Raw genomic sequence first — 24971 nt, 5'->3', positions numbered from 1 at the left:
TTATTTTGTTGCATTATTCTTTAAAACGTAAAATCTAAATAAATATACTTTCAAAAAAAACAATGAGAATAATGTTTTCAAAAACCTACACACTTGTTCTCAATGGGTGTTATTTTATGGCTCCATCATGGTGGGGTGGGACTGCCGAGCCATTCGACTTCGGCCGGACTGGAAACTTTTGCCAGCAGGATAAAACATGTGCAAGGTTGGATCTTCCGTAAAGTTCCGGCAAATATTCCTAACTTAGACTGTGGATCCCCTGTAATGCTGTAGCAGTGAGGAGGAGGTTAGTGGGAGGTGATGAAACTTGGATGCTAACTATGTATTAACTTGCAGACACCTTTTCAATTCTAAATGAACTTAACCTCAAATTGCAAGGGAAGGATGATGAAGAAATAGATGCTTTCCAAAAGTCATTGAAAGTTTGGCAAGTGCGAGTACAAAGCCAAACCTACTACACGTTCCCCACACTGCTGGGACTAGCCTAGCTGTTCTTGTAGAGAGCCAATATGGACACAGTGGGCCGAATGGTCTTCTTCTGTGCTGCACCCATCTATGGTTCGACGATAAAGACAAGTTTACCAGATTGCAATCGATTTGTAGGTAGAATGGACATTGGTACTCCCCCCCCCCCCCCCCCCACACCCCCACCCCACTCAGCTCCCTGGCCTTACACAACTCATCAGAAAATGTCTCTTCCTTCCATGTGGGGCGGAAATGACTTATTTGGATAAGGTGCCACATTCAGTTCGACACTGCTAACTAATAAAACCTAACCAGGTGAAGTTAGTGAGCATTGAGGCTCACACCTGTTGTTTTCTGATTAGGGGGGTCAAGAAGGCCAACGCTTCAAACATGCAGGTTATCTTTATTAGAGGACTTTCAACCATCTATTTATATTTCAACATGCACCATATGGCCAACTGTATCTCAGTCATGAAAGTAGAGGGCATGATAAAGTCAGCAATCTTTCACCTCCGACAGTGCTGTTTCTGCTCCCTGTGGATATACACCATTAGATTCAAGCCCTTCATTTGACCTTTTGTTATTGCTAATTTAACACCCTCAAGGGATAACCAGTGAGATATTCAGTATTAGTGCACCAACTGGTGCTGTGCTTCCTGCACTGGACTATCCCCAAGAAGCTGTCATCTAGTTATCCTGCTCCTTTCGGATTTGTGTCAGCTACTTTTTGCTCTGACCATAAGACAAGCACATTCCAAATTTAATGAGCAACCCTATATCTTGTCAATTATTTCAGGCTGTGCTGCCGTTTCATTTGAGACATGGATGTACTAACCTGTCAGGGATTTCCAGTACTGCTGAAGGGCCAGTGGTATTCTAAAACCAGCTGAAACCTCCTGATCTTTTTAAAGCACAGTTTGTCATGCGTTTCAAATGTTATTGCAAGGAGAAGGGGAGGCAGCAGTAAGTAAAGGATGCAATTCTAACAGGGCTGTGGAAGCATAGGTACCAGGGCTATAAAAATCACAGTCCCAAATATCAGCACTTGCAGTTAACTAATTTAATTTTATTTAAAAAATACATTTCCAATTAGGGGGCAATTTAGCGTATCCAATCCACCAATCCTGCACATCTTTGGGTTGAGGGGGTGAGACCCACGCAGACACGAGGAAAATGTGCAAACTCCGCACGGACAGTGACCCAGGGCCGCCATCGAACCCAGGACCTCGGCGCTGTGAGGCAGCAGGGCTAACCACTGCGCCACCATGCTATCCGGTAATTCTTTTTATATAAGAAATACAAAGCTAGCATTATTCTCATGAACAAAAAACAAGTGATCCAGTCACTTCCGCATCTTTCAATTGGGTGGATTGCGTTAACTCATTTATTTTAAATGTATACGTCTGCTATTATTACTATCAGTAAGGTTTCAAATAAAATAAATTATTTGAAATGCATATGTTATGTCTTCTGGTTCAAATGAGAAATAGTCGCTCTTTTTTGAGCTCCATCCAGCGTATTTCTTGCTGTCACCCATGTGACCAATAGACTGAATAGACTGTTACATTTCTGTAACTTCCTGGTTCCTTAGTGTTAGGTTTGGGGGGTACCCCAAAGATGTGCTGGGGAAATCCCACTTGGAAGTTCCCAGGTAAGGGCTTACCCAGCCATTGCCCAGAAGAACTAACTTCCCCTGGACAATTGCGCAGCGCTGGCGACCGTCCGACAAATTGATTTAAATCGCCAACTTCAGATAGTTCTGCCAGTTTTACATTCACAGTTAATCTGAAATAGTTGGGAAAAATAAAAGTGCTTCTAACTTTAGTGTAACTATTTCAAACAACCAGACCGAGCCCACACGGGGCGCCCTCCCACATTCCGGATCCCCCAGAGGAACGTCCCCCACAATATTTAGCACCTCCCCGCCTACAGGGCATTACACAATTCCCCTCCCACGACCTAATCCCCGATCTGATCAGACTCCCTTGATGTCTGACACCCTCTGAGCTCTGACACCACCCACCCAATGTCCGTCTTCCCCCTGATGTCTGACTCCCCCTTGATGTCTGACTCCCCCTTGATGTCCGACTCCCCCTTGATGTCCGACTCCCCCTTGATGTCTGGCTTCCCCTTGATGTCCGACTCCCCCTTGATGTCCGACTCCCCCTTGATGTCTGGCTTCCCCTCACCCCGTCTAACTACCCCCCACACCTGTCTGACCTCCCCCCCCCACCCCGATGTCCTACTTGTCCCCACCTCTGATGCCTGATTTGCCCCAATGCCCGACTCCCCCCCCCATCCCCGACACCGACTCCCCACCTCTACATCCCATTGGCTTACCTTCAACACTATTTTCAATGTGACATTTAAACTCACCTGCCTTACGGCAGCAAGTGGTGTAAAAAAGGAGGCGTGTCCTCCTGTGCACCACTTCTTTTACACTTCACCGCTAGAGCCGGGAACCGCTTCAGCATTTTCGCACAGTTAAGTCTCAACAGAGTGGCAATCCACCACCAATTGCTCGCCCAAAAAAGTTACAACCCCTTCTTGTTTGGCACTTGACTGCAGTGTTGCAGTGAATATGAGTGTCACATCTCAGGCTGAATGAACAGCACTCAAAGTCACAGATTAAACTGCAAGAACAACATTATTTAATCTGCCATACGGACTAACTCCCCAACGTGTGTTACCATCCCAGTTGATGTTATAACTGGATGGGAAGATCCCAGAATTGAACCCTGGCTCAAAACACCATAACCGTTACTTTTTATTAATAAAACGGGGAGGAACAGTCACTGGACTGCTAACTAGTTTTAACAACAAGAAAAAACATTTATTAAACATGAAAAATTGGATTATTATGCAATACTCCTTCAACATCCTTCTTAGTTTAACAATTACCCTTTCTGCATACAAGATGACAGTGGGCAAATATATGCACTCTGTTCTGAATCCAAGTCTGTAATTTCGCCTCAGAATCCCCCTAGGTGAATGTCACATGAGAGTTTCCAAACTCCACTCCCCAAAATCTGCTTTAAAATCTTCCCTCACAATAATGCTTTTCCTTAGCTTTGCATTCCAAAATCCAGTCCAGGTTTTAGAAATGACTCTTTTAAACAAAGCATCTGCTCTGCTTTTAATAGAAAATCTAGTCCAGGATTTTACACCAACCATTTAGGATTTCTTTGTCTGGGCTGCTGTGCACACTGATCACTATTGCTTTAACTGCCGATTCCTCGACTGCATTAAAACTACATCAAATGTTTCAGCGACCTCTGAAGTTTGCTGTCCCACTTTAAATCTAGTTACTGCAATCATCTCTTTGGAATCATAGAATCCCTGCAGAAGTAGGCCATTATGCCCATTGAGTCTGCACCGATCCTCTGAAAGAGCACCCCACCTACGCCCCATCCCCATAACCCCAGCCTATCGGCACATCTTTGGACACGGCAGGGCAATTTAACGTGGCCAATCTACCTATCCTGCACATCTTTGGACTGTGGTAGGAAACCGGAGCACCCGAAAGAAACCCACGCAGAGATGCGGAGGACGTGCAAACTCTACACAGTCACCCAAGGCCGGAATTGAACCCAGATCTCGGGCTGTGAGGCAGCAGTGAAACCCACTGTGCCACCATGCTGCCCCTGTGAGCCATACCTTGGTCTCTGCACACTTAAAAAATTTTTTTTAGAGTACCCAATTCATTCTTTCCATTGGTGTACCCAATTCATTCTTTCCTCGCATGGCAAGGGACAGTGAATTGCTTCCTGGTTTGTTCTCCCAGCGGGAATGTAAATCAGTAGCAATTCTCCGCTGGCAGGAGAACATAGAGCGTGATCCTCCGTCCCGCCAGCCAGCCAATGGGGTTTCTCATTGTGGACACCCCCACGCCGTTGGGAAAATGCGTGGGCTGAGTGCGTTGCTGGCAAAACGGAGAATCCAATCCACAGTCTCCCAAACAGAGAATCTCACCTACTGTTTCCCTTCTTGGCAATGACAATATGATGTGGGGTAAGATGCTATTTCCCTGGACTCTCCTATCTCAGCAGTGCTTCATCTCCTGGTATCACATCGCACTGTGTCTAGCTCCCCTTCCGTGGCCTGCATAAAACTTTGCAGCACCCTTTTCTGCATCATGGTCTTGAATGTCCTGATCAACACTGATGTCCCTCAGCTCTGCCACCTTGCTACGTGCATTTTGTCCAAATAACAGCTCAACTGCGCTCCTTCCGGTCAGGGTTGTGGTGAATTATACTGTATTGTAATTCACATTGTATTGCATTGCATTGTATTATGTCCTTGTGGGCTCTGTATGTGAGCCGTTGCACGGCTCTGCCCATGGGGGAGATGAGGAGCTTGTACAGGGCTCCACTCTTGGCTCCGCCCATGGCTCCGCCCATGGCCCCTCCCACTACCGGAAGTATAAAGTGCTGCAGCCGTAAGCCCTGCTCTCAGTTCCTCTGGTCACAGGCTGGCTCAGTTGTAAGACTATTAAAACCACAGTTTACTTCCAATCGTGTCTCTAGTGAATTGATGGTCACATCAATTTAATAGTCTTAGAAAACTTGAAGAAAACTACTATGGAATCAGCCCTCAAACCTGATCGACTAGAACACGACCCACAGGCTGCAGAGGCGAAGTAAATCTTCCTACACTGGCTTCGATGTTTCAAGGCCTATCTGGCTGAATCAAGCACATCCGAGACTACAGAGGAGCAGAAACTCAGCCTACTGCACGCACGGGTGAGCCATCTTATCTCTACGCAACTCAATTGTACCACCTCATATACTGAGGCCCTGGCTATGGTCGACCGACTGTATGTGCGGCCGATTAATGAGGTCTATGCACGGCACATTTTCACGACTCTCCGCCAGCGCCCCGCAGAGTCATTAGAAGACTTTCTCCATGATTTAAAAGCCCTTGCTCGGGACTGTAATTTTCAGGCTGTAACAGCCTCCCAACATATGGAACTCGCTGTACGTGATGTATATGTTGCAGAGCTTAGGTCTAACTATGTGCGCCAGCGATTGCTTGAAAAAGGGGCCCAGAACTTGGAGGACACGGTAGAGTTAACTACGACTATGAAGGTTGCGTTCCTCAGTTTGAACTCATTCCCCGCGGACCAAGCAACCCCATCGTGGGCCCCCGACTAGCGACTGCCCCAGGCCTGCGCCGCGCGGCCACCCACCCACTATGGAGCGCCAGCATGCCATTTTTGTGGCCAGCCTCAACACCCACGGCAGCACTGCCCGGCCCGCAACGCGACCTGCAGCAGCTGCGGTCGCAAAGGACACTATGCCCGAGTATGCCTCGCAAAATCAAAAACTCCAAACTCCCCCGCAGTCCAGAGCACTCGCCTCCCAAACTCACAGGCCCGCAGGTCCCGCAATGCTGCAGCGTGTCTGACGACTCCGTCCCCACCCGACATGTGCGACTCATGGGGGCCGCCATCTTGGCAACCCTCCTCCACGCGGCCAGCCACGTGCGATTCATGGGGGCCGCCATCTTGGACGCCATCTTCCTCGCTGCCCACCACATGCGATCCACGGGGGCGGCCATCTTGGACACCATCTTCTTCAGCACCCGCCCGCATGCGATCAACGGGGGCCGCCATCTTGGCCATCAACCGAACTGAACTTCGATGACTACGACCTCAGCGGACAATCATCACGGGGCCACTCCAGCACAGCTGATCGAGCCGCCGACTACCCACAACTCAACGCAGTCACGTTGGACCAGTCGCGCCCGAAGCACCTCCAGAGCTCGATGATGTCCGTTAAAATTAATGGGTACAGGACATCGTGCCACTTCGACTCCGGGAGCACTGAGAGCTTCGTATATCCTGACCTGGTAAGACGCTGTTCGATCCCTATCCTTCCTGCTTACCACCAGCTCCCAATCCGCCCGGAGGACCGCCACTACACAGCATTCGAGGCAGATGGCTGTCTCTTCCATTTCCTCCGGATCCCCTTTGGCGTCATGAATGGGGTCTCGGTGTTCCAACGAGCAATGGACTGAATGGTGGACCAGTACGGGCTGCGGGCCACGTTTCCGTACTTGGACAATGTCCCCATCTGCGGCCATGACCAGCAGGACCACGACGCCAACCTCCACCGATTTCTCCAAACCGCCCAGAAACTCAATCTCACCTATAATACGGAGAAAGGGCCCTCAAGAGGTGCCTGGGATTTTTCTCTTATTACGCCCAGTGGGTCCCCCAGTATGCGGACAAAGCCCGCCCACTGTTTAAGACTACACTCTTCCCACTGTCAGCTGAGGCCCACCAGGCCTTCAACTGCATTAAGGAGGACATCACCAAAGCCGCCATGCGGGCGGTGGATGAATCCGTCCCCTTTCAAGTGGAGAGCGACGCCTCAGAGGTCGCTCTCGCAGCCACTCTGAACCAGGCAGGGAGACCAGTCGCCTTCTTCTCCCGAACCCTCTCCGCTTCGGAACTTCGACACTCCTCAGTCGAAAAGGAAGCTCAAGCCATTGTGGAAGCTGTACGGCACTGGAGGCATTACCTCGCAGGTAGGAGGTTTACCCTCATCACCGACCAAAGAGCGGTTGCCTTCATGTTTGACAACTTGCAAAGGGGCAAAATTAAAAATGATAAAATCTTGCGGTGGAGGATCGAACTCTCCACCTATAATTACGATATCATATATCGACCGGGGAAGCTCAACGAGCCCCCAGATGCCCTGTCCCGCGGCACATGCGCCAGCGCGCAAGACGACCGCCTGAAGGCTATCCACAATGACCTCTGCCACCCGGGGGTCACCCGGTTCGCCCTCTACGTCAAAGCCTGAAATCTGCCTTTCTCCACCGAGGAGGTAAAAGCCATCACCAGGGATTGCCCAATCTGCGCGGAGTGCAAACCGCACTTCTATAGACCAGACAAGGCCTACCTAGTAAAGGCATCCCGGCCCTTTGAACGCCTGAGCATCGATTTCAAACGGCCACTCCCCTCGACAAATCGAAATGTGTACTTTCTGAACGTCATCGATGAGTTCTCCCGCTTCCCCTTTGCTATCCCGTGCCCCGATATGACCTCCCACACAGTCATCAGAGCCCTGCACAACATCTTCACCCTGTTCGGTTTCTCCAGCTACGCACACAGCGACAGGGGTTCGTCCTTTATGAGCGACAAGCTGCGTCAGTACCTGCTCGACAAGGGCATCGCCTCGAGCAGGACTACCAGCTACAACCCCAGGGGGAACGGGCAGGTGGAGAGGGAGAAAGCGACGGTCTGGAAGACCGTCCTACTGACCCTCCGGTCCAGGAAGCTCCCGACCTCCCATTGGCAGGAGGTCCTCCCCGACGTGCTCCATGCTATTAGGTCCCTCCTATGTACAGCCACCAATCAGACCCCTCACGAATGACTATTTGTTTTCTCTAGGGGCACTACCACAGGGGCTTCACTCGCATCCTGGTTGAGGACACCGGGCCCGGTTCTCCTCCGGAAGCACGTCCGGACAGACAAAAAAGACCCGCCAGTGGAGAGAGTGCTACTGCTTCATTCAAACCCCCAATACGCCTTCATTGAATTCCCTGACGGCCGTCAGGACACCGTTTCCCTCCGGGACCTGGCGCCTGCAGGATCCAACATTACCACCACCGCCGAGGTACCCCTCACACTACACCCCACCCAACCCCGCAAGCCGTGCGCCCCCATGACTATAGGTTTCCTGCCCACGCTCGGCGCCCTCACGCCTATAGGTTTCCTGCCCCCCCCGTCGCCCGTCGCACCGGTCAGGTATGAAGCTCGGACCGAAACACCCCCAGAGTCCGTCCTCGTACCCACACCGATCGTCACCACCCAGCCACTCGAAGAGGCTGCAACCCCGGTGCAACCGCCAATCCCAAAGGATGACTCGGCCGCCGGACTGGCTCAACTTGTAGACCCGTCACCCACGCCGAACTTGATTTTTTTTACAGGGGGTGAATGTGGTGAATTCATACTGTATTGTAATTCACACTGTATTGCATTGCATTGCATTATCATAGATTATCCTAGAATTTACAGTACAGAAGGAGGCCATTCGGCCCATCGAGTCTGCACCGGCTCTTGGAAAGAGCACCCTACCCAAGGTCAACACCTCCACCCTATCCCCATAACCTACCCAACACTAAGGGCAATTTATCATGCCCAATCCAACACATCTTTGGACTGTGGGAGGAAACCGGAGCACCCGGAGGAAACCCACGCACACACGGGGAGGATGTGCAGATTCCGCACAGACAGTGACCCAAGCCGGAATCGAACCTGGGACCCTGGAGCTGTGAAGCAATTGTGCTATCCACAATGCTACCCTGCTTATGGGCTCTGTATGTGAGCCGTTGCACGGCTCTGCCCATAGGGGGAGATGAGGAGCTTGTACAGGGCTCCACCCTTGGCTCCGCCCATGGCCCCTTCCACTACCGGAAGTATAAAGTGCTGCAGCCGTAAGCCCTGCTCTCAGTTCCTATGGTCGCAGGCTGGCTCAGTTGTAAGACTATTAAAACCACAGTTTACTTCCAATCGTGTCTCTAGTGAATTGATGGTCACATCAAGGGTGTATGGAATTTCTCTATACATGGCCACATATGACAGCAATGCCTCCTTCCAAACTATGCTCTGAACAATCCTCATTCCGTTTTTCGAAGGAATGATTTTGTTGTTCCACATCTCCAATTTCCTGTGAACATTTAGGGGGTCACTCTCTGATGGTGAATGCCTGTGATGCGCATGTAATTTGCAACCATTTGTGAAATGAATTGTGGTCCATTTTCTGAATGCAGAGTAGACCGTGCCTCAAACAATTTCAGTTACTCACTGCAGACAATGTTTTCTCTGCTGTTGTAGACTTCATCACAACATACTCATAGAAACTGCTGTAATAGTCATCACCACTAATATGGATTCTCCTGATGGAAGGGGGCCTAAGATGTATGCATCCTCCCATGGTCCAGCCAGTAGGTGCAGTGCGGACTGTTTCTGGTGGATTGGGTCAACTGGCAAGTTGATGTCCATGACATAGTTTGACAAACTTCTCCATAGGTTTCTGCACCCCTGGCCATCATTCTTTGGTTTATAAGTTTGGTTTCATACCAACCACTACCAAGTGACCCTCATGAGCTAGCCTCACTCATCTAGACCCAAGCATTCATGGCACTACCAGTCTACTTCCTAGGAGAACACACTTCCCAATTATGCACAGTTCACCTTGTAGAGCAATGTATGCCCTGAATGGACAACTGGTTCACGTGCCTCTGCTATTGCTTCTTTCTTGTCTTTAGTTGGATTGATTCTACCAATTGTGGGTTAATGGCCCATGCATGTTAGCTCTCACAGCTGGAAAGCACATGTCTGTATTTACTGCAGGTCCTGCTAAATGCAATCCAGCCAATACTAATTTCAGCCTCTTTTATTATCTTTCTCTATTGTCCTATGAATAATGATGTAATCTGAGATGTTGGCTGTTCCTTGTATCACCTTATGAATTTTATGTTAGTAAATCTCCGGTGAACATTGATGCCAAATACCAATGTCTTGCATTGGTAAAGTCCACAATGAGTGATAAAATGTTGTGACTTCCATTGAAACAGTATGAACTTCCAGCTGGTGACATCTCAAATTTAATTTGGAAAATGCCTTGCTCGTTGACAACTCTTTTATCCACAGTGGGAATTGTGTGATGTTCTCTCACTACCATTTGCTTTTAGGCACTAACTCAGGGTGTTGCTTTTTCAACTGGCTCTATGTTCTCTTGGTCAATCCAGCTCTCATATCATAATGCTCATTTGGAGAGCCGGTGCAGACACGATGGGCTGAATAAACTCGTTCTGTAACAATTCTGAAGTTCTGTGATATCCGCAATGAAAAATACAAAAAGCGTCACCACATAAAGATCCTTAAAAGCTATCACTGCATGTTCACAATCCGCCTTTTCTGTTGTGCCAGGCAAGGTCCTGATTGTCTCCCTCACAGACGCACCCGCATTAAACAACAATTAGGCCCTGCACGGTGCTTTCTGCGGCACCATTGTCCCGTCCAAAAACAACTTCAAACTCCTCCAGACGCGCTTGCCGTTTCATGCTGTCGGTACTGGCATCACTTGTCAGTTCAAACAGCTCAATTCCCTGGTTTGCAGACATACCAGTTCGAGAAAATGCCATGGCACATTCCTGAATATCTCTGGTATTAACCCTGGTTGCCAATGTCACATTTCAGTCTGAAAGAACAACACTTGACGTCACAGATTTAACTGCAAGAAGAATATTATATAATCTGCCATGCTGGCTAACTCTGTAACTTGTGCTATGTGACCTTTAACCCCCCTCCAGGTCAGATGACCCCTTTTGTACAGAGCATACCTTACACTCTCTTACCCGAGTACCGTTTGAATCTATACTCAAGACCATGCACACAATCGGCTATCATCATGTCAGTGACACCCCGGGATAAATATTCACATATTTTTGTTCCAATTAGTTGGTCGCTTCCAATGCAAGAAAAGAAAAGGTTTAACGTTCAGTTGGTTCTTCTGTTAGTTATCCTAATTGAAGTGATCCAACTATATTTTTCTTAATAGTTAAACTAGAGGGCAGCACGGTGGCACATTGGGTTAGCCCTGCTGCCTCACGGCGCCGAGGTCCCAGGTTCAATCCCGGCTCTGGGTCACTGTCAGTGTGGAGTTTGCACATTCTCCCCGTGTTTGCGTGGGTTTCGCCCCCACAACCCAAAGATGTGCAGGGTAGGTGAATTGAGCACACTAAATTGCCCCTTAATTGGAAAAAATGAATTGGGTATTCTAAATTCATAAAAAAACAAAAGTTAAACTAGATAAATCTACACACATTCAGTAAGTGCCCTGCCTGCCTCTGGGCTGCCTTGAGGCCTGGGACCTGGGAAGAGCAGATTCAGGAATGGGATGGGCAACTCTTGCATTATGAATATGGATTGTGAAGGCGTGATGGGTGTTATTCTAGGTGCATGTTGCAATCATTTTCTGGAGAGGGGAGCGATGATATAAGGAGATACATGAAAATTAAATCCCATTGGAAAATAAATGACATGCTTTCAGTGCTCATACCCCCTCTGGTGAAGGCTAAATTCACCACTGCTACAAACTATGCTTTTATCTTTCTGCCTTGCAACAAAAGTGATCCACTCTCGGGTTTACTTGCAGCTAATGTTATCCCAAACCTATATCCCACTGCACTTTCAGTCTAACTCGTTTTCACATATCATTAGGTTTATTTTTAAGACTCCAGCCCTTGTTTATTTAAGCTCTGCAGCAGTCTTTTCAAAGCATTTTGTTTGCCGTTGCTGGGCTGGCATGTATATCTTCGATGTATGAATAAGCAGAACACAAATAAATCATTTCATACTTTTTTGATGCAAGAATCAATTGAAAGGTGCAAGAAATTGCCGGCATATTTTGAACATTGGCACAAAGCTGATGGACTTCAGAGGCCTTCCCCCGTGTTACTCATGTCTTTGTTCTTAGATTGAAGCTGATTCCAGCAAATTAATAACAGCGACATAAACAACACGACTGGGATTGTCCGTCCTTGCACACGGGTGGGGTTCTCCGGACCCGGGGTTCTCCGGATCCGCTGCCGTGAATGGGAATTTTGGCTGAGCGCCAAATTCTCCCTTCTCGCGAGCAGCGGTAGCGGGTGGACTGGGATCGGAGGATCCTGGCTCATGTATTTACAAGTTGGTTTGCGCCTTTTCCTCTCTCTCCCCTGACCAGCTCTGTTTTGCCTGCAGCCTGTGAACACCTCAGAAGCCAATCGCAAAAGAACTCGAGCTGACCTTTTTTTTCTCATTTTCTCATATTTTATTTTAGTTTTTATTATTATTATTCACATAGCCCTTCAGGCCCGCTTCAATTTCTTCTTTTAAAATAAATTTAGAGCGCCCAATTCTTTTTTTTCTCCAATTAAGGGGTAATTTAGCGTGGCCAATTCACCTCCCCTGCACATCTTTGGGTTGTAGGGGTGAGACCCACGCAGACAGAGGGTGAATGTGCGAACTCCACACGGACAGTGACCCAGGGCCGGGATTGAACCCGGGTCCCCGGCTGATCCCCTCCCCCCCAAATAAATAAGAATGAAATGAAAATGAAAATCGCTTATTGTCACAAGTAGGCTTCAGTGAAGTTACTGTGAAAAGCCCCTAGTCGCCACATTCCGGCGCCTGTTCGGGGAGGCAGGTACGGTCCCAGCTCAGGTCCTGATGCAGCACAACACTCATGGAAGGACCATAAACTAAAGGGGGAGTAGACCATTCAACTGACCAGCAGACAACAAGGGGAACCGACAAAGTCTAAAACTTGAGTAAGGATAATCATTCCGGTCCCAGTCAAAGGGGAAAGCCATCAAGATGCTCCTCAATAGGTGATTCTGAGAGGGAGGGCTGACCCTCCTCTCCCCTGGCACCAGGCAACCTGCCCCATCAGAGCTAATCACGCATAACAGGGAAACAGCATCTGACCCAAGCCCACACCTCTCAGGTAATGCCAATCACGGGGGGAAGAGTCAAAACAGGCCACCCCACCTACCTCAGGGAAAAAAAACAGGATATCTATTCAGTGCAGTGCTCAGTCCATCTAAGTCCTCCAAAACCCAAAGGGCCGAACCCAGCCCAGCAGACCCTCCCCTAAAGCGCCCACAGAGGCGAGTACCCCCGATCTCTGGGGACAACAGGATACTGACCATGGCGCCAAGCCTGGGCTAGCCCGTACTAAAAAGAGAGCACAGAAAAGTATGTCCCCAGGACCTCTCACACAACCGCAAACCTATACCCCTCTGAGCCTACACTGATCCAACCTATCTAGGGCAGGGCACCACTCCCATTCACACATGGAGAGGAAGGATAAACTCCAGCCCTAGCCAAGAAGAAGGAGAGACGTCAAGACAGCCATCAACTGGGGACCCTGGGAGGGAGGATTGGTCCTCCTCCCCAGCCCCCAAGACCCCCCCCAATTCCACCAGCCCAGCAAAACCAGAGGAAATAAGAGACCCCTAGGGAGGGAACACCCAAACCAGACCAGTTTACGGAAACTACCGTCATACAAAGGATAGCTAGGCCCACCCTTATCCCCCATCCTCAACCATGGACACCGATTCCACTTTCGGCTGCTCCTATATCAGATAAGACACTCTTATCAGTACCAAAAGCAGCTAAAGATAGAGACCCATGCAGGGGGAAAAAAACAAACCCAGCCCAAAGAAATGTCAGAGTACTTCCCAGGATAATAACAAATCTGTTCCGGCTGAAGAATTCTTAAGTCAAAAAGGAAAAAGGAGAAAGAAAACCTGAAATGGATTGGCTCTAACTGGGGGAGTGGGGTATCCTCAATCACAGTGAGATTGAACTAACCCTACCAACTCCAATCCCTCTCTCCCTGCTCTAGCTCATCTTCTCATTAAATGAGACAGGGGGATGAAGACAAAGAACACCCCCTTCCTTGAACCACTAGGATTAGAAGACTCTATGAAGCGTGATTAGGATTAAAACTGTGCACAAATCCCATTTTCCATACTCGACTACACATGAACTTGCTAAATCAGGTTAAACAGCGGTACAGGCAGACACACTCATATTACACACTTCTCTGTAGGAAAAAAGGCAGCATCATCAACAGGGGACAATGTCCAGGATAACAACTTAATTGCAGGGCAGTCCTCAGGATAAAGTCATCTTCTCGGACACACAAAGAAAGCAAAAGCTGAGGACAGAACAATGGGCACTTTTCAGGCTATTTAAAGAATTTCAACTTGAAGCTTGAGACACCATTACTTCCACCACGCGGTCTCACCAACACCTAGCAGGACCAGAGACTTGGCCGCAGTGGGGAAGAGCTGACTCGACCAGTATGGCCGTCTCCAACCCATCAGGACGAGCATCAGGAATAGGACAGTACAGGACCAGTGATCAGTCGTCCAAACTGACCCCTGACCTCGAATGGATACAATGTGCCTCATCCAATCTGAAAGTCTCTAAACCGAGATTACTGAAACATGGCAGATAACGTTCAAGCTCACTCGAGATCCCTTCCATTACCTCTCACCAGGCTCAATAGTGTGCCTTACTCAGTCCCCTTCCCCCTTGCCCAAATCCATCAGCAGAGATGATAAGCCATACATTAGGATCAAAACAGTATGGAGATGTGCTTTCTCAAGTGCAAGAAGCTCCTCGTGCACCTCCAACACTTTAATAAAAGGACCCTGCAATTCTTGGGAGTGAGACTTTCAGCCAGGACGACATCTCCGCTAGCAGCCATCATCCGCTGCACACAGCACCGTTAAGACGGGAGCCCGCTCAATAGCAGCTATGCCACTGAAGGCAGGGCCCCAGCCCACTCCGACTGCCATGGACAAATGAGGATTTTAGCATTTTATCTTGGCTTTTTCTTGGAAGAACAACGACCAAACACTTGCTGAGACATAGCACTGGCCATGCATCCCAAGAAGAGGCAACTACGAAATGTACAACAGGATGAAAAGAGGGATTAAAAGATGAGCAGAGCCAGAGCCTACGAACATGCAGCCACTCCTGTGCTCTCGCATCACGTGGCCCCCCCCCCCCCATGAGCTGCCTTCTTGAACTGCTGCTGTCTATGTAGTGCAGGTACAAGCACAGAGCTGTTCGGGAGGAAGTTCCAGTTTGACCCAGCAACAGTGAAGGAACGCTGATATATTTCCAAGTCAGGATTTGAGAGGAACTTGAAGGTGGAGGTGTTCCCATGTATCTGCTCCCCTTGTCCTTCTAGATCTGACTTTTTCCAAGTGCGGGCCGCGACCCGCGGGTGGATCGTGAGCGGGTGGCAGAAGGGTTGCGGAGTTAAGGGTCGCGCTCTGCACTTTTTTTAAACAGGGAAGTGTGGGGGAGTCAGATACATGGACACACAGACCCATCCTTCAAACAATCCAGTGAAAGTGAATGAGAGACAGAACTGTGACAGAAGAGATGGGGAAAATATCGAAGCAAAGAATAGTCACTGAGTTCACTTATTCAACCATGTTTCTTGTGTTGGCTGTGTGCCACCTTGCTCGCTGCCCGTAGCCCCACTCCTGACTTGTTGCAACTGCTCAGCAAGTTGCTGTCTCCAGAATCCATTCACCTGGCGTTTATTTCGCCCCACACTAAAGTACTGGCCCCTCAGCACTTTGAACCATACCAGAGGTGGAGCCCAGAAATACTCCTTAGTGACACAATGTCCCAAATCTGCGACCTCAGCCTCGCAGAATGATAATGGTGGCAGGTGCAGGCAAATGTGAAGATTTCCCTCTAAATCTCACGTTTATTCCTAACTCTACTTTTGGAATTGTGGCAGGAAGGATAATGTTTTGAGCACTGAAATAGAAAGGTAAGAGGTTCTGCATTTTTAAAAAGCATAAATATTTCATAACCTGTAATGAGTTTTCTGATATCTGAGAGTACAATCTTTCAACCTTCACAAAAATAATGTTGCTTTGGTTTCTCACAATTGCTAGGTGTCATAATATGCACCCATGCACATCATGAGGGAAAGACAGGCAGTGACAGACACCCAGGTTAGCCAATCAACACACAGGACAGAACACAGACAGAAAACTAGAGGGGGGCCTCCTACTATAAAACACACGAGGCATCAGCAGTCCGCCTCTTTCCACTGGTGACAACTGTAGTGACAGTCAGGGTGTATATATCAGTCAGCACCTTCTACATGTGGCTCAGAGCTAGTCTGGTCTAGTTAGTTAGTACACTTAGAGTAGTAGAGTGTCAACCCACAGCAAGCTGTGTGCATTGTTACAGAAGTTCAATAAATCGTATTGAACCAACGTCTAAGTTTGGTGTCTGCTTTCCAGTCCAACTGCATCCAGTTGCAGTCCGTGTTACCCCAGGGTGAATAACACAACACTAGGGATGTGGAAATGCACAGATCTCCTCAAGTTTTGTTTGATTATCACTGGAAGGCATGAGGAAATTTTGAAGAACTTTCCATACTGAGTTTAACTTTGAGTCAATCATGAAGTAGTGTTTCTGAATCTTCCTTCGTAGCAGTTTTTGCACTAATAATAACATAAGACTAATATACCAGGAGCTACTGCATAATGGTTATGAACAGGAAAACCGGATAATTTGGTTTCTGTCCCTTAGCTGGGGCAAGAAACCTTGTGTCCCAAACACTGCCTTGACTCAGGATAGACTGGGCAAACAAACATGGCGTGGGTCCCAAAGGTCGGCCAGTTGGCAAAAGTGGGTCCCAGGAAAAAAGGTTTGAATAACACTGTTCTAGATGGTCGTGGGTTTGGAAGGTGCTGTCAAAGGGCCATGGTGAGGTACAGCAAAGCATCTTGTAGATGGTGCACACTGGTGCCACTGTGCATCAGACACGGAGAGAGTGAATATTGAAGGTGCTGGATGTGGTGTTAATCAAGTGGGCTGCTTTGCCCTGGATGGTATTAAGCTACTTGAGTGTTGTTGGGGCTGCACTCATCCAGGCAAGTGGAGAGCACTTTACACTCCTGATTTGTGTCTCGTAGATGCTGGACAGTTTGCAGAGCCAGAAGGTGAGTTACTCTCTGCAGGATTCCCAGCCTCTGACCTGCTCTTGTAGCTACAGTATTTATATGGCTAGTACAGTTCAGTTTCTTGTCAATAGTAACCTCTAGGATGTTGATGGCTAGATTCTCTCTGGTTGCGGATGGTCATTGCTTGGCATTTATGTGGCGTGAACATTATTCCTTCCACTTCCCTTTTCACTTTTCTATAATCTGCCCTAACTAAATCTGGTCTTCCAATTTTTATGTTGACAATTTTCATCTCACCGTAACATGTTATACTTACAATTTCCATGATACTCCCTCACATTTAGCTCACCAACGTAGGCAAAATTAATTTGGTTTCTAGCTCCAAGCTTTTGAAAGAAAAATATAAATGTCTTTTTAAAAATAAATTTAGAGTACCCAATTCATTTTTTCCAATTAAGGAGCAATTTAGCATGGCCAATCCACCTACCCTGCACATCTTCGCAAACACGGGAAGAATGTGCAAACTCCACACGGACAGTGATCCAGAGCCGGGATCGAACCTGGGACCTCGGTGCCATGAGGCAGCAGTGCTAACCACTGTGCCACCGTGCTGTCCTGTAAAATATAAATTTCTGACTGCGTGATCAACAAGCTGAACATTTATTCTGCAAGCTAAAATTTTATTCACCATTTATCCTCACATGGATTCTTTAGATCTGAAGTATAAACCTATCAGATCAAAGTGTCCAGATAGAAGTAGAAAGTATTTACACTGGGTGTTCATTTCCTTTGAAATATGTCCTTATAAGTACAGAACCGAAAAGTTCTAAAGACTTTGCATGGTAGCATATGTTTTTTATTTAACGTAATTACTAAAGGTTTTGATATAAAGCTCTCCATTAATCTGGTCTAAGGTTTCTTTGATCTTAGATTCCACCTAATTCATGCAGATTCCATGCTGTTAATCCAAGAGCCCAAGGGAGGCAACGAAAGGGAAAATTTACCCCAAAGTAAGAATGATGATCATAAACTGCATTAGCGACAGTAAGTGTTTTATATGGAGGAGAGGGGAAAGTTGGCAATGTCCAAACTATAAAGCAGGAATGGGAGATTCACATGGAATCACAGATCAAGTGATGCTGGAAAGACATATGACGATATATGATAAGTTGCATGGTAAGAAATCAGGTTGAACATGAATGATTGTTGCCTGTCAAATAAGTTGCCGTTGACTGATGACAAAGTAAATCCCAGATGTCAATTGAGTTTTGCTTGAGTGTCTTAGCATAGTGAACCCTAAATGATCCAACATGTGGTGTGGGGAGAGAATTGGATGGATTCAACATGTAAAGAAAACACAAATATTAGTAAGTAGGAGCAGAGACTAGTAATCCAGAGAGGGACAATGAGCAGCAAGACTGGTCCATTGCAATCTCTTTCGTTACAGCCCTGATGGTGTCTCACTCTTGTAGAACCTTCTTAAATGTACTTTACCAGGTCTTCTTTGGCTGACCCCGTCTTCTTCTTCCATCTGTTCGTGTTCATTTTACTGCCAACCTGGCAGGGCATACATCCGGTTGGCAAAATACTTGGCCCGCCAGCCTCAGTCATCGGACCGTCACAATGTCCCACATATAGCGTGATGCATCTCACCGGTCCTCTGTAATATTTCTTCATTTGTGATGGTGTCTCTTCATGTACTGCTCAGGGTCTTACGTAGGCAGCTCTGGTGAAAGACGTCCAACTTGACACCTTCCATGCCTCTCTGACGTAGATTACAGATTGGCCTTGGTAGCGAGAGGATTTGAGTATAGGAATAGGGATTTTTTGCTGCAATTGTATAGGGCATTGGTGAGGCCACACCTGGAGTATTGTGTGCAGTTTTGGAGTCCTTTTGTGAGGAAGGATGTTCTTGCTATGGAGGGAGTGCAGCAAATGTTTACCAGGCTGATTCCTGTGGTGGTGGGACTGCCATATGAGGAAAAGTTAGGATTATATTCATCGGAGTTCAGAAGAGAGAGGGGGATCGCATAGAAACTTATAAAATTCTGACAGGATTAGACAGGATTGATTCAGAAAGAATGTTCCCGATGGTGGGGGAGCCCGGAACTAGGGGGTCATAGTTTGAGGATTTAATTTTAGGACTGAGGTGAGGAGACATTTCTTTACCTACAGAGTGGTGAATCTGTGGAATTCACTACCACAGAAAGTAGTTGCGGCAAAAATATTATGTAACTTCAAGAAGGAATTAGATGTGGCTTGTGGGGCTAAAGGGATCAAGGGATATGGAGGGAAGGATCAGGGTGTTGAACTCGATGGTCAGTCATGATCATAATGAATGGCGGAGCTGGTTCAAAGGGCCACCATCCCAACTCGGCTCACCACCACCTTCACAACGTAATTAGGGATGAGCAATAAATGCCAACGTAGCTGCCGTGCCCACATCCCGGGAAGCAAATAAAATCAGGTCGTTCTTTTCTCACTTACCTGCAGGTTCTTATAATGTACAGTACTCCGGCAGTGGCTGGTCTTCGCTGCTTCCTCAGTAATGTAAAAGAGGCCACAGAGCTTGCAGTAAAACCCGGTTCTCGCTTCCACAAACTCAACACCTGAAAATGAGAGTGCTCCAGTTAGGGAACATATCTGCTCAAACAGCACCGATTGACAGGCAATTGCTGAGGCCTTTCTGAAATGTGAAATGCGTAAGCCCAAATAGCAACATTTCAATTTTTTTTCTCTTTGAAGTTCTACAGATTGAAGCTTTTCTTCCTTTATTCTCTCTACTGTTCGGCTTTTCAGTTTAATATGAAACATATTTTGAATGGAACTTTACTGGGAGCTCCCTTGGTAAATGAGGCCTACAAGTCTCAAAGGACCCTAATTTGTTTCTTGCTTAATGCAATTGGTTGATCCGGACACAGACTAATTGGGCTGAATGCCCAGTTTCTGGACTGTATATTCTATCTGATTTGATGCAAATTGGCACTAAATTGTTCCACATATTCAGAGAGTCCGAAAGAATATTTTGGGAAAATGTTAAAATATATTTTGATACAGGTCGGCCCACACCATTCACACTCTCCTACTCCGACCCACACAAATCTTCAAAACCCTTCAGTTTTGGGCCAGACGTTAACCAAAACCCTTTCTTCTTGTCGGACAAGCTAGTATGCAATAAGAAGGGATAGATTTATATAGGAATAGGAACACCATCATATCAATGGCTGTCAGCTCGGAAGAGGCAGCTATTGATGTAGCGAGCAGAGGGTGGATCAGAAATATTGGCTGGAATTCTCCGGCCGTTGCGATTCACTTTTCCTGCCCGCAGCGTATCACCGCCCACGGGTTTTCCAGCAGCGTGGAGTGGCTTCACCCATTGACAAGCAGCAGGGGTTGAGAATCCTACTGCCAGCCAATGGCACGACTCCGCGAAACATGTGGCTGGGGGACTGGAGAATTCAGTCCATTGTAAGTGATGAAGACGGTCATTTGGTCCACCTTCTCCTCCCTTTCTCTTCTCACTGAACTCGCTCGCACACTCTGTAATGAGATCTAACTCTGCCGGGCTTATTTCCCCGGAGGAAAACATGGATTCATAAGGTGAATTACTTCCTCCTTCCCCGCCCCCCCAGCTCCCATCTCTGAAATGTGAACTTCTTCATTTAACTCCCCTTTTGACATTCTGCTTTGGCTCTGGATCTCAAAGATGACATTAGGCAAGAGGACTATGAGGAGGTCTTCTGCTGCAATGGGTAGCATCCCTGCCTTTGAGCCAGGAGCTCGAGGTTCTAGTCCCAGCCCAGGGCTTGGTGGTCAAGGGAGGTGTGTTCATAACGATGCCAAAGCAGGTTGAATGTCAACCTGCAAAATCTTTCCAACGGGCCAATGGCCGGCAGTAAGAGCAGGAGAGACTCCTGGTCGGCCATGCTTGATGGGAGTAGAACTCCTCAAGCTCTCAGCCCCTGCTGACAGATTAGCAACCTATTCCAGGAGTAACGAGGTTTGGAAACGGATGCAAGACTGCTTTAGTGCACTATTGGGTGTAGGAAGAGAAAGAGGTGGACTGTGAACTTGCAAATATTTTGTTTTCAAAAACAAATGCTGAAAGCTGCACTAAACTAAAGGTAACTGTTCACCACTCCTGCAGTGAACAACAGTCAAAAAAAAAATCTGCGATGAAACAGGACACAGCAACAGCAGCACTTACCCAAGGGAATGCTAAGATTGCAGAAGACGTTCTGCTCCCACGGTAAGTGAGATTGTTGTATAATTGGTAGCTGTTGATTGTTTCCTCCTGATTCTGGGAGTGACTGGCTTGAGTTCTCTAAATGATAAAAAAAAGGAAGAATCAGGAGAGACAATATCCATTCGATCGGGGAATGGTGAAAAATGGCAGCAAATAAAAAGGGGCCTGCCGCAAGGGAACACACAATTTAATTAACCTTAACTTTTTCAAATGAACTGTAATCAAATTATCTGGCATGTTCATAATTGATGACCATTGGCAGGACAAAATTATTACAATTAGTAAGCACTGATCAAAGTCATTTGAAAGTAATTGGATTCTAATTAGATTCTTTCTGTGACATAATGGTCCAATTATCCGGGCGGTGTCATTCTTTGCTTTCACACGGTGTCATGTTTGATTAATTGAATGACAAGTCAAAGTGCTAATCTCTCTTGGTTGACACCTTCATGGAACCGTTACGTTATTCCCAGCAGGAAATCATTTGGAATGCTATGGGCCCGACAACACAACAGCGTCAAAAACGTGTGCTCGCACCCCTCTCGCCAAACTGTTCCATTCCAAATCAGGAGCATTAACCCAATAACATTGCCCGGGTTTGACCTGTCAACAGAAAGCTGGACCAATCCAGTCCAGTTAATTATCAGCTGATCAGTCTCCCTTCAATCATCAGAACAGTGATGGGGAGGGACCATCAACAATCTTATCAAGCGCCTCATACTCAGCAATGAGTTAGCTCATAAATGCTCAGTTTGGGTTTCATCAGCAATGCTCAGCTCTAGACGTCATTGGAGCCTTGGTTCAAACATTGGCAGAAGAGTTGAATTCCAGGAGGTGAGAATGACTACCATTCACATCAACTCTGAGTGTGGCTTCCAGGAGCCCCAGTAAGATTGAAGTCACTGGGAAATCTCTCCACTGGTTGGAGTTATACCCAGCAAAAAGAAAGATGGTTTTGCTTTCTGGAGGTCAATCACCTCAGTCTCAGGACATTGCTGCAGGAGCTCTTCATGATAGTGTCCTGGATCCATTCGCCTTCAGTTACTTCATCATTAACTTTCCTTCCATCACTGGCTACCCTCAAAATTTGGGGGCAAAGGAGGTGGCACGGGGCGGGGGGCGGGGGGGGGGGGGGGGGGGGGCCTCGTTGGGATCCCCGATACGGGGGAACCACCAGTTTGTTCCGGGGAGAATTGATGGCGGGTTCCTGAGTTGGCACAGGGCAGTTATCAGGAGTTTGAGGGATCTGTTTATAGACGGGAAATTTGCGAGCCTGGGTGAGCTGGAGAGGATGTTCGGGCTCCCCCTGGGAACGCCTTTCGGTACATGCAGGTGAGGGCGTTTGTCAGGTGGCAGGTGGCGGGGTTCCCTCTGCTGCCGCCGCGTGGGGTCCAGGACAGGGTGCTCTCGGGGGTGTGGGTTGGGGAGGGGAGGATCTCGGCGGAGTACCAAGTGATGCAGGAGGTAGACGAGGCCTCAGTTGAGGAGTTGAAGGGTAAATGGGAGGAGGAGCTGAGTGAGGAGATTGAGAATGGGACGTGGGCAGACGCCCTGGGGAGGGTGAACACCTCCTCTTCTTGTGCGAGGCTTGGCCTCATACAGTTTAAGGTGCTGCACAGGGCTCACATGACCGGGACAAGGATGAGCCGGTTCTTTGGGAGCGAGGACAGGTGTATTAGGTGCTCTGGGAGCCCAGCAAATCATGCCCATATGTTCTGGGCATGTCCAGCATTGGGGGAATTTTGGAAGGGCGTGGCAGGGACGTTGTGGAGGGTGGTAGGATCCAGGGTCAATCTGGGCTCGGGGCTCGCAGTATTTTGGGCTGCGGAGGAGCCGGGAGTGCAGGAAGCGAAAGAGGCCGGTGTTCTGACCTTTGGTTTCTGGTAGCCCGGCGGAGGATTCTTCTTCAGTGGAAGGACGCGAGGCCCCCAAGCGTGGAGGCCTGGGTCAACGACATGGCAGGGTTTCTCAAGCTAGAGAAGGTGAAATTTGCCCTAAGGGGATCAGTGCAGGGGTTTTTCAGGAGGTGGCAGCCATTCCTGGACTGCCTGGCAGAACGATAGAAACAGTCCAGCAGCAGCAACCCGGGGGGGGGGGGGGATCTTTCTGTTCTTTGTAAAAAAAAAAATCTGTCATTTTGTTGTTGATATTATGCAAAAATTTGAATAAAAATTATTATTTAAAAAAACTTTCCTTCCATCACGAGGTCAGAAGTGGGGATGATCACTGATGATAGCACAGTGATCAGTTCCATTTGCAGCTGCTTAGATAACAGCGTGGCAAGTGACTCTTGCTTCACACCAGCTCCAACAATAATAATCGCTTATTGTCACAAGTAGGCTTCACTGAAGTTACTGTGGAAAGCCCCTAGTCACCACATTCGGGGAGGCCGGTATGGGAATTGAACCCGCACTGCTGGCATTGTTCTGCATTACAAGCCAGCTGCTTAACCCACTGTGCTAAACCCGCCCTAAGCCCCCTTCGCCCTCCGCGCACTATTACATCAGAGAACAGGAGTTTATAAAACAAAAAGTTAATTGCATTAAACTTGCATGAGCATTTTGCCATCTGTCTTCCCAAAGATTAAAAAGTCCGCACAGAAATGCAGGTATAAGAGATGAAGAATTCACTAAACTTATGGAACAGATAAGCGATAGATGTGACACATGTAAGAAATATAGAAGAACACCACAGCGACCCACAGTGATTATGCCCTTAGCGGCAGATTTTAACGAACTTGAGGCAATAGATATTAAGATGCAGGATCAAGAAAATAATATTTTCATGTTACACTTCGAAGACTTGGCAATGAGGTTTAGTCAGTCGACAATTATACATAGTGAAGAAAAGTAAATAATTGTGGAATAGATAATCAAAAAATGGATAGGGACCAGACTGGGGCCTTCGGCAAAGTTTCTCACTGATAATAGAGGGAGGGAGGAATGCATTTGCTCATGCTGAATTTTGGGATATCTGTGAGAACATGAACATAATAGTTATGAATACAGCTTCAGAAAGCCCATTTAGTAACAGGATTTGCGTGAGAAATCATGCTGTGATAGATTAAATGCTTTGTAAAATTGATTAAATGCTTTGTAAAATTTCGGCGATAGGCCATATTGTAAAATAACTCTGGCTTTAGCATGGGCCTCCATGTAAAGAATTCACTACACATGGTTGGGGCTACAGTCCATGTCTGTTTGTGTTTGGAAGAAATCCCCAAATTCTTTCAGTCGTGAGTGATTACCCTCCAGTTTGGGCGGGGCTACGATTAACTTTATCTTTTCTGAGCATTTGAATGCACTGCACGTGGGCAAGAGATCATTCCTTAAAGCAGCAATCTCATAAACAATTCAGAGAGATTTCAGGCAAAACTAGCCGCCATCGGAAACTAGTTTCAAATAGGGAGACGTGGCATACCATAAAAGAGATGGATTTAATGAGTGGAAAGGTCCAGGAAAGGATATAGGCACAGATGGTAAAGCAATCATTTCGCAGCATGAAAACCAGACTGTTCCAGCATAACCATCAAGGTTAATGGGCACAAATTACAAGTTTACAGATCCAAAGGGGGTTACTATAAGTGCTGAGGAATCAGGTACTTCTCATACAGATATGTTACAGAATTATGAGGACCAGATCGCAGAAAGTGACAAGGTAGCTGAAGAGGGTATACTAATTCTGATGAACTGGATGAGGCTGTTTGTCCCAAAGGACAAAGGGCAGCACGGTAGCATGGTGGTTAGCATAA

General features: G+C 47.4%; 1 protein-coding gene across 2 annotated transcripts in view; it reads right to left on the bottom strand.

The window, feature by feature from the left end:
* Positions 1 to 24971, bottom strand: part of rbm20 (RNA binding motif protein 20) — a 248752-nt gene that overhangs the window by 9576 nt on the left and 214205 nt on the right. For both annotated transcript variants that reach the window (XM_038773624.1, XM_038773625.1), the window contains 2 exons: positions 21182 to 21298; positions 19462 to 19583 (listed from right to left, as the gene is read on the bottom strand). In XM_038773624.1, the coding sequence (XP_038629552.1) occupies positions 19462 to 19583; positions 21182 to 21298 (239 nt within the window). The remainder of the gene's footprint in view (positions 1 to 19461; positions 19584 to 21181; positions 21299 to 24971) is intronic.

This window comes from Scyliorhinus canicula, chromosome 16 (genome assembly GCF_902713615.1).
Source record: "Scyliorhinus canicula chromosome 16, sScyCan1.1, whole genome shotgun sequence".
Taxonomy (NCBI): Eukaryota; Metazoa; Chordata; class Chondrichthyes; order Carcharhiniformes; family Scyliorhinidae; genus Scyliorhinus; species Scyliorhinus canicula.
The sequence above is the reverse complement of the archived record's forward strand: the minus strand, read 5'-3'. Positions and strand labels throughout refer to the sequence as shown.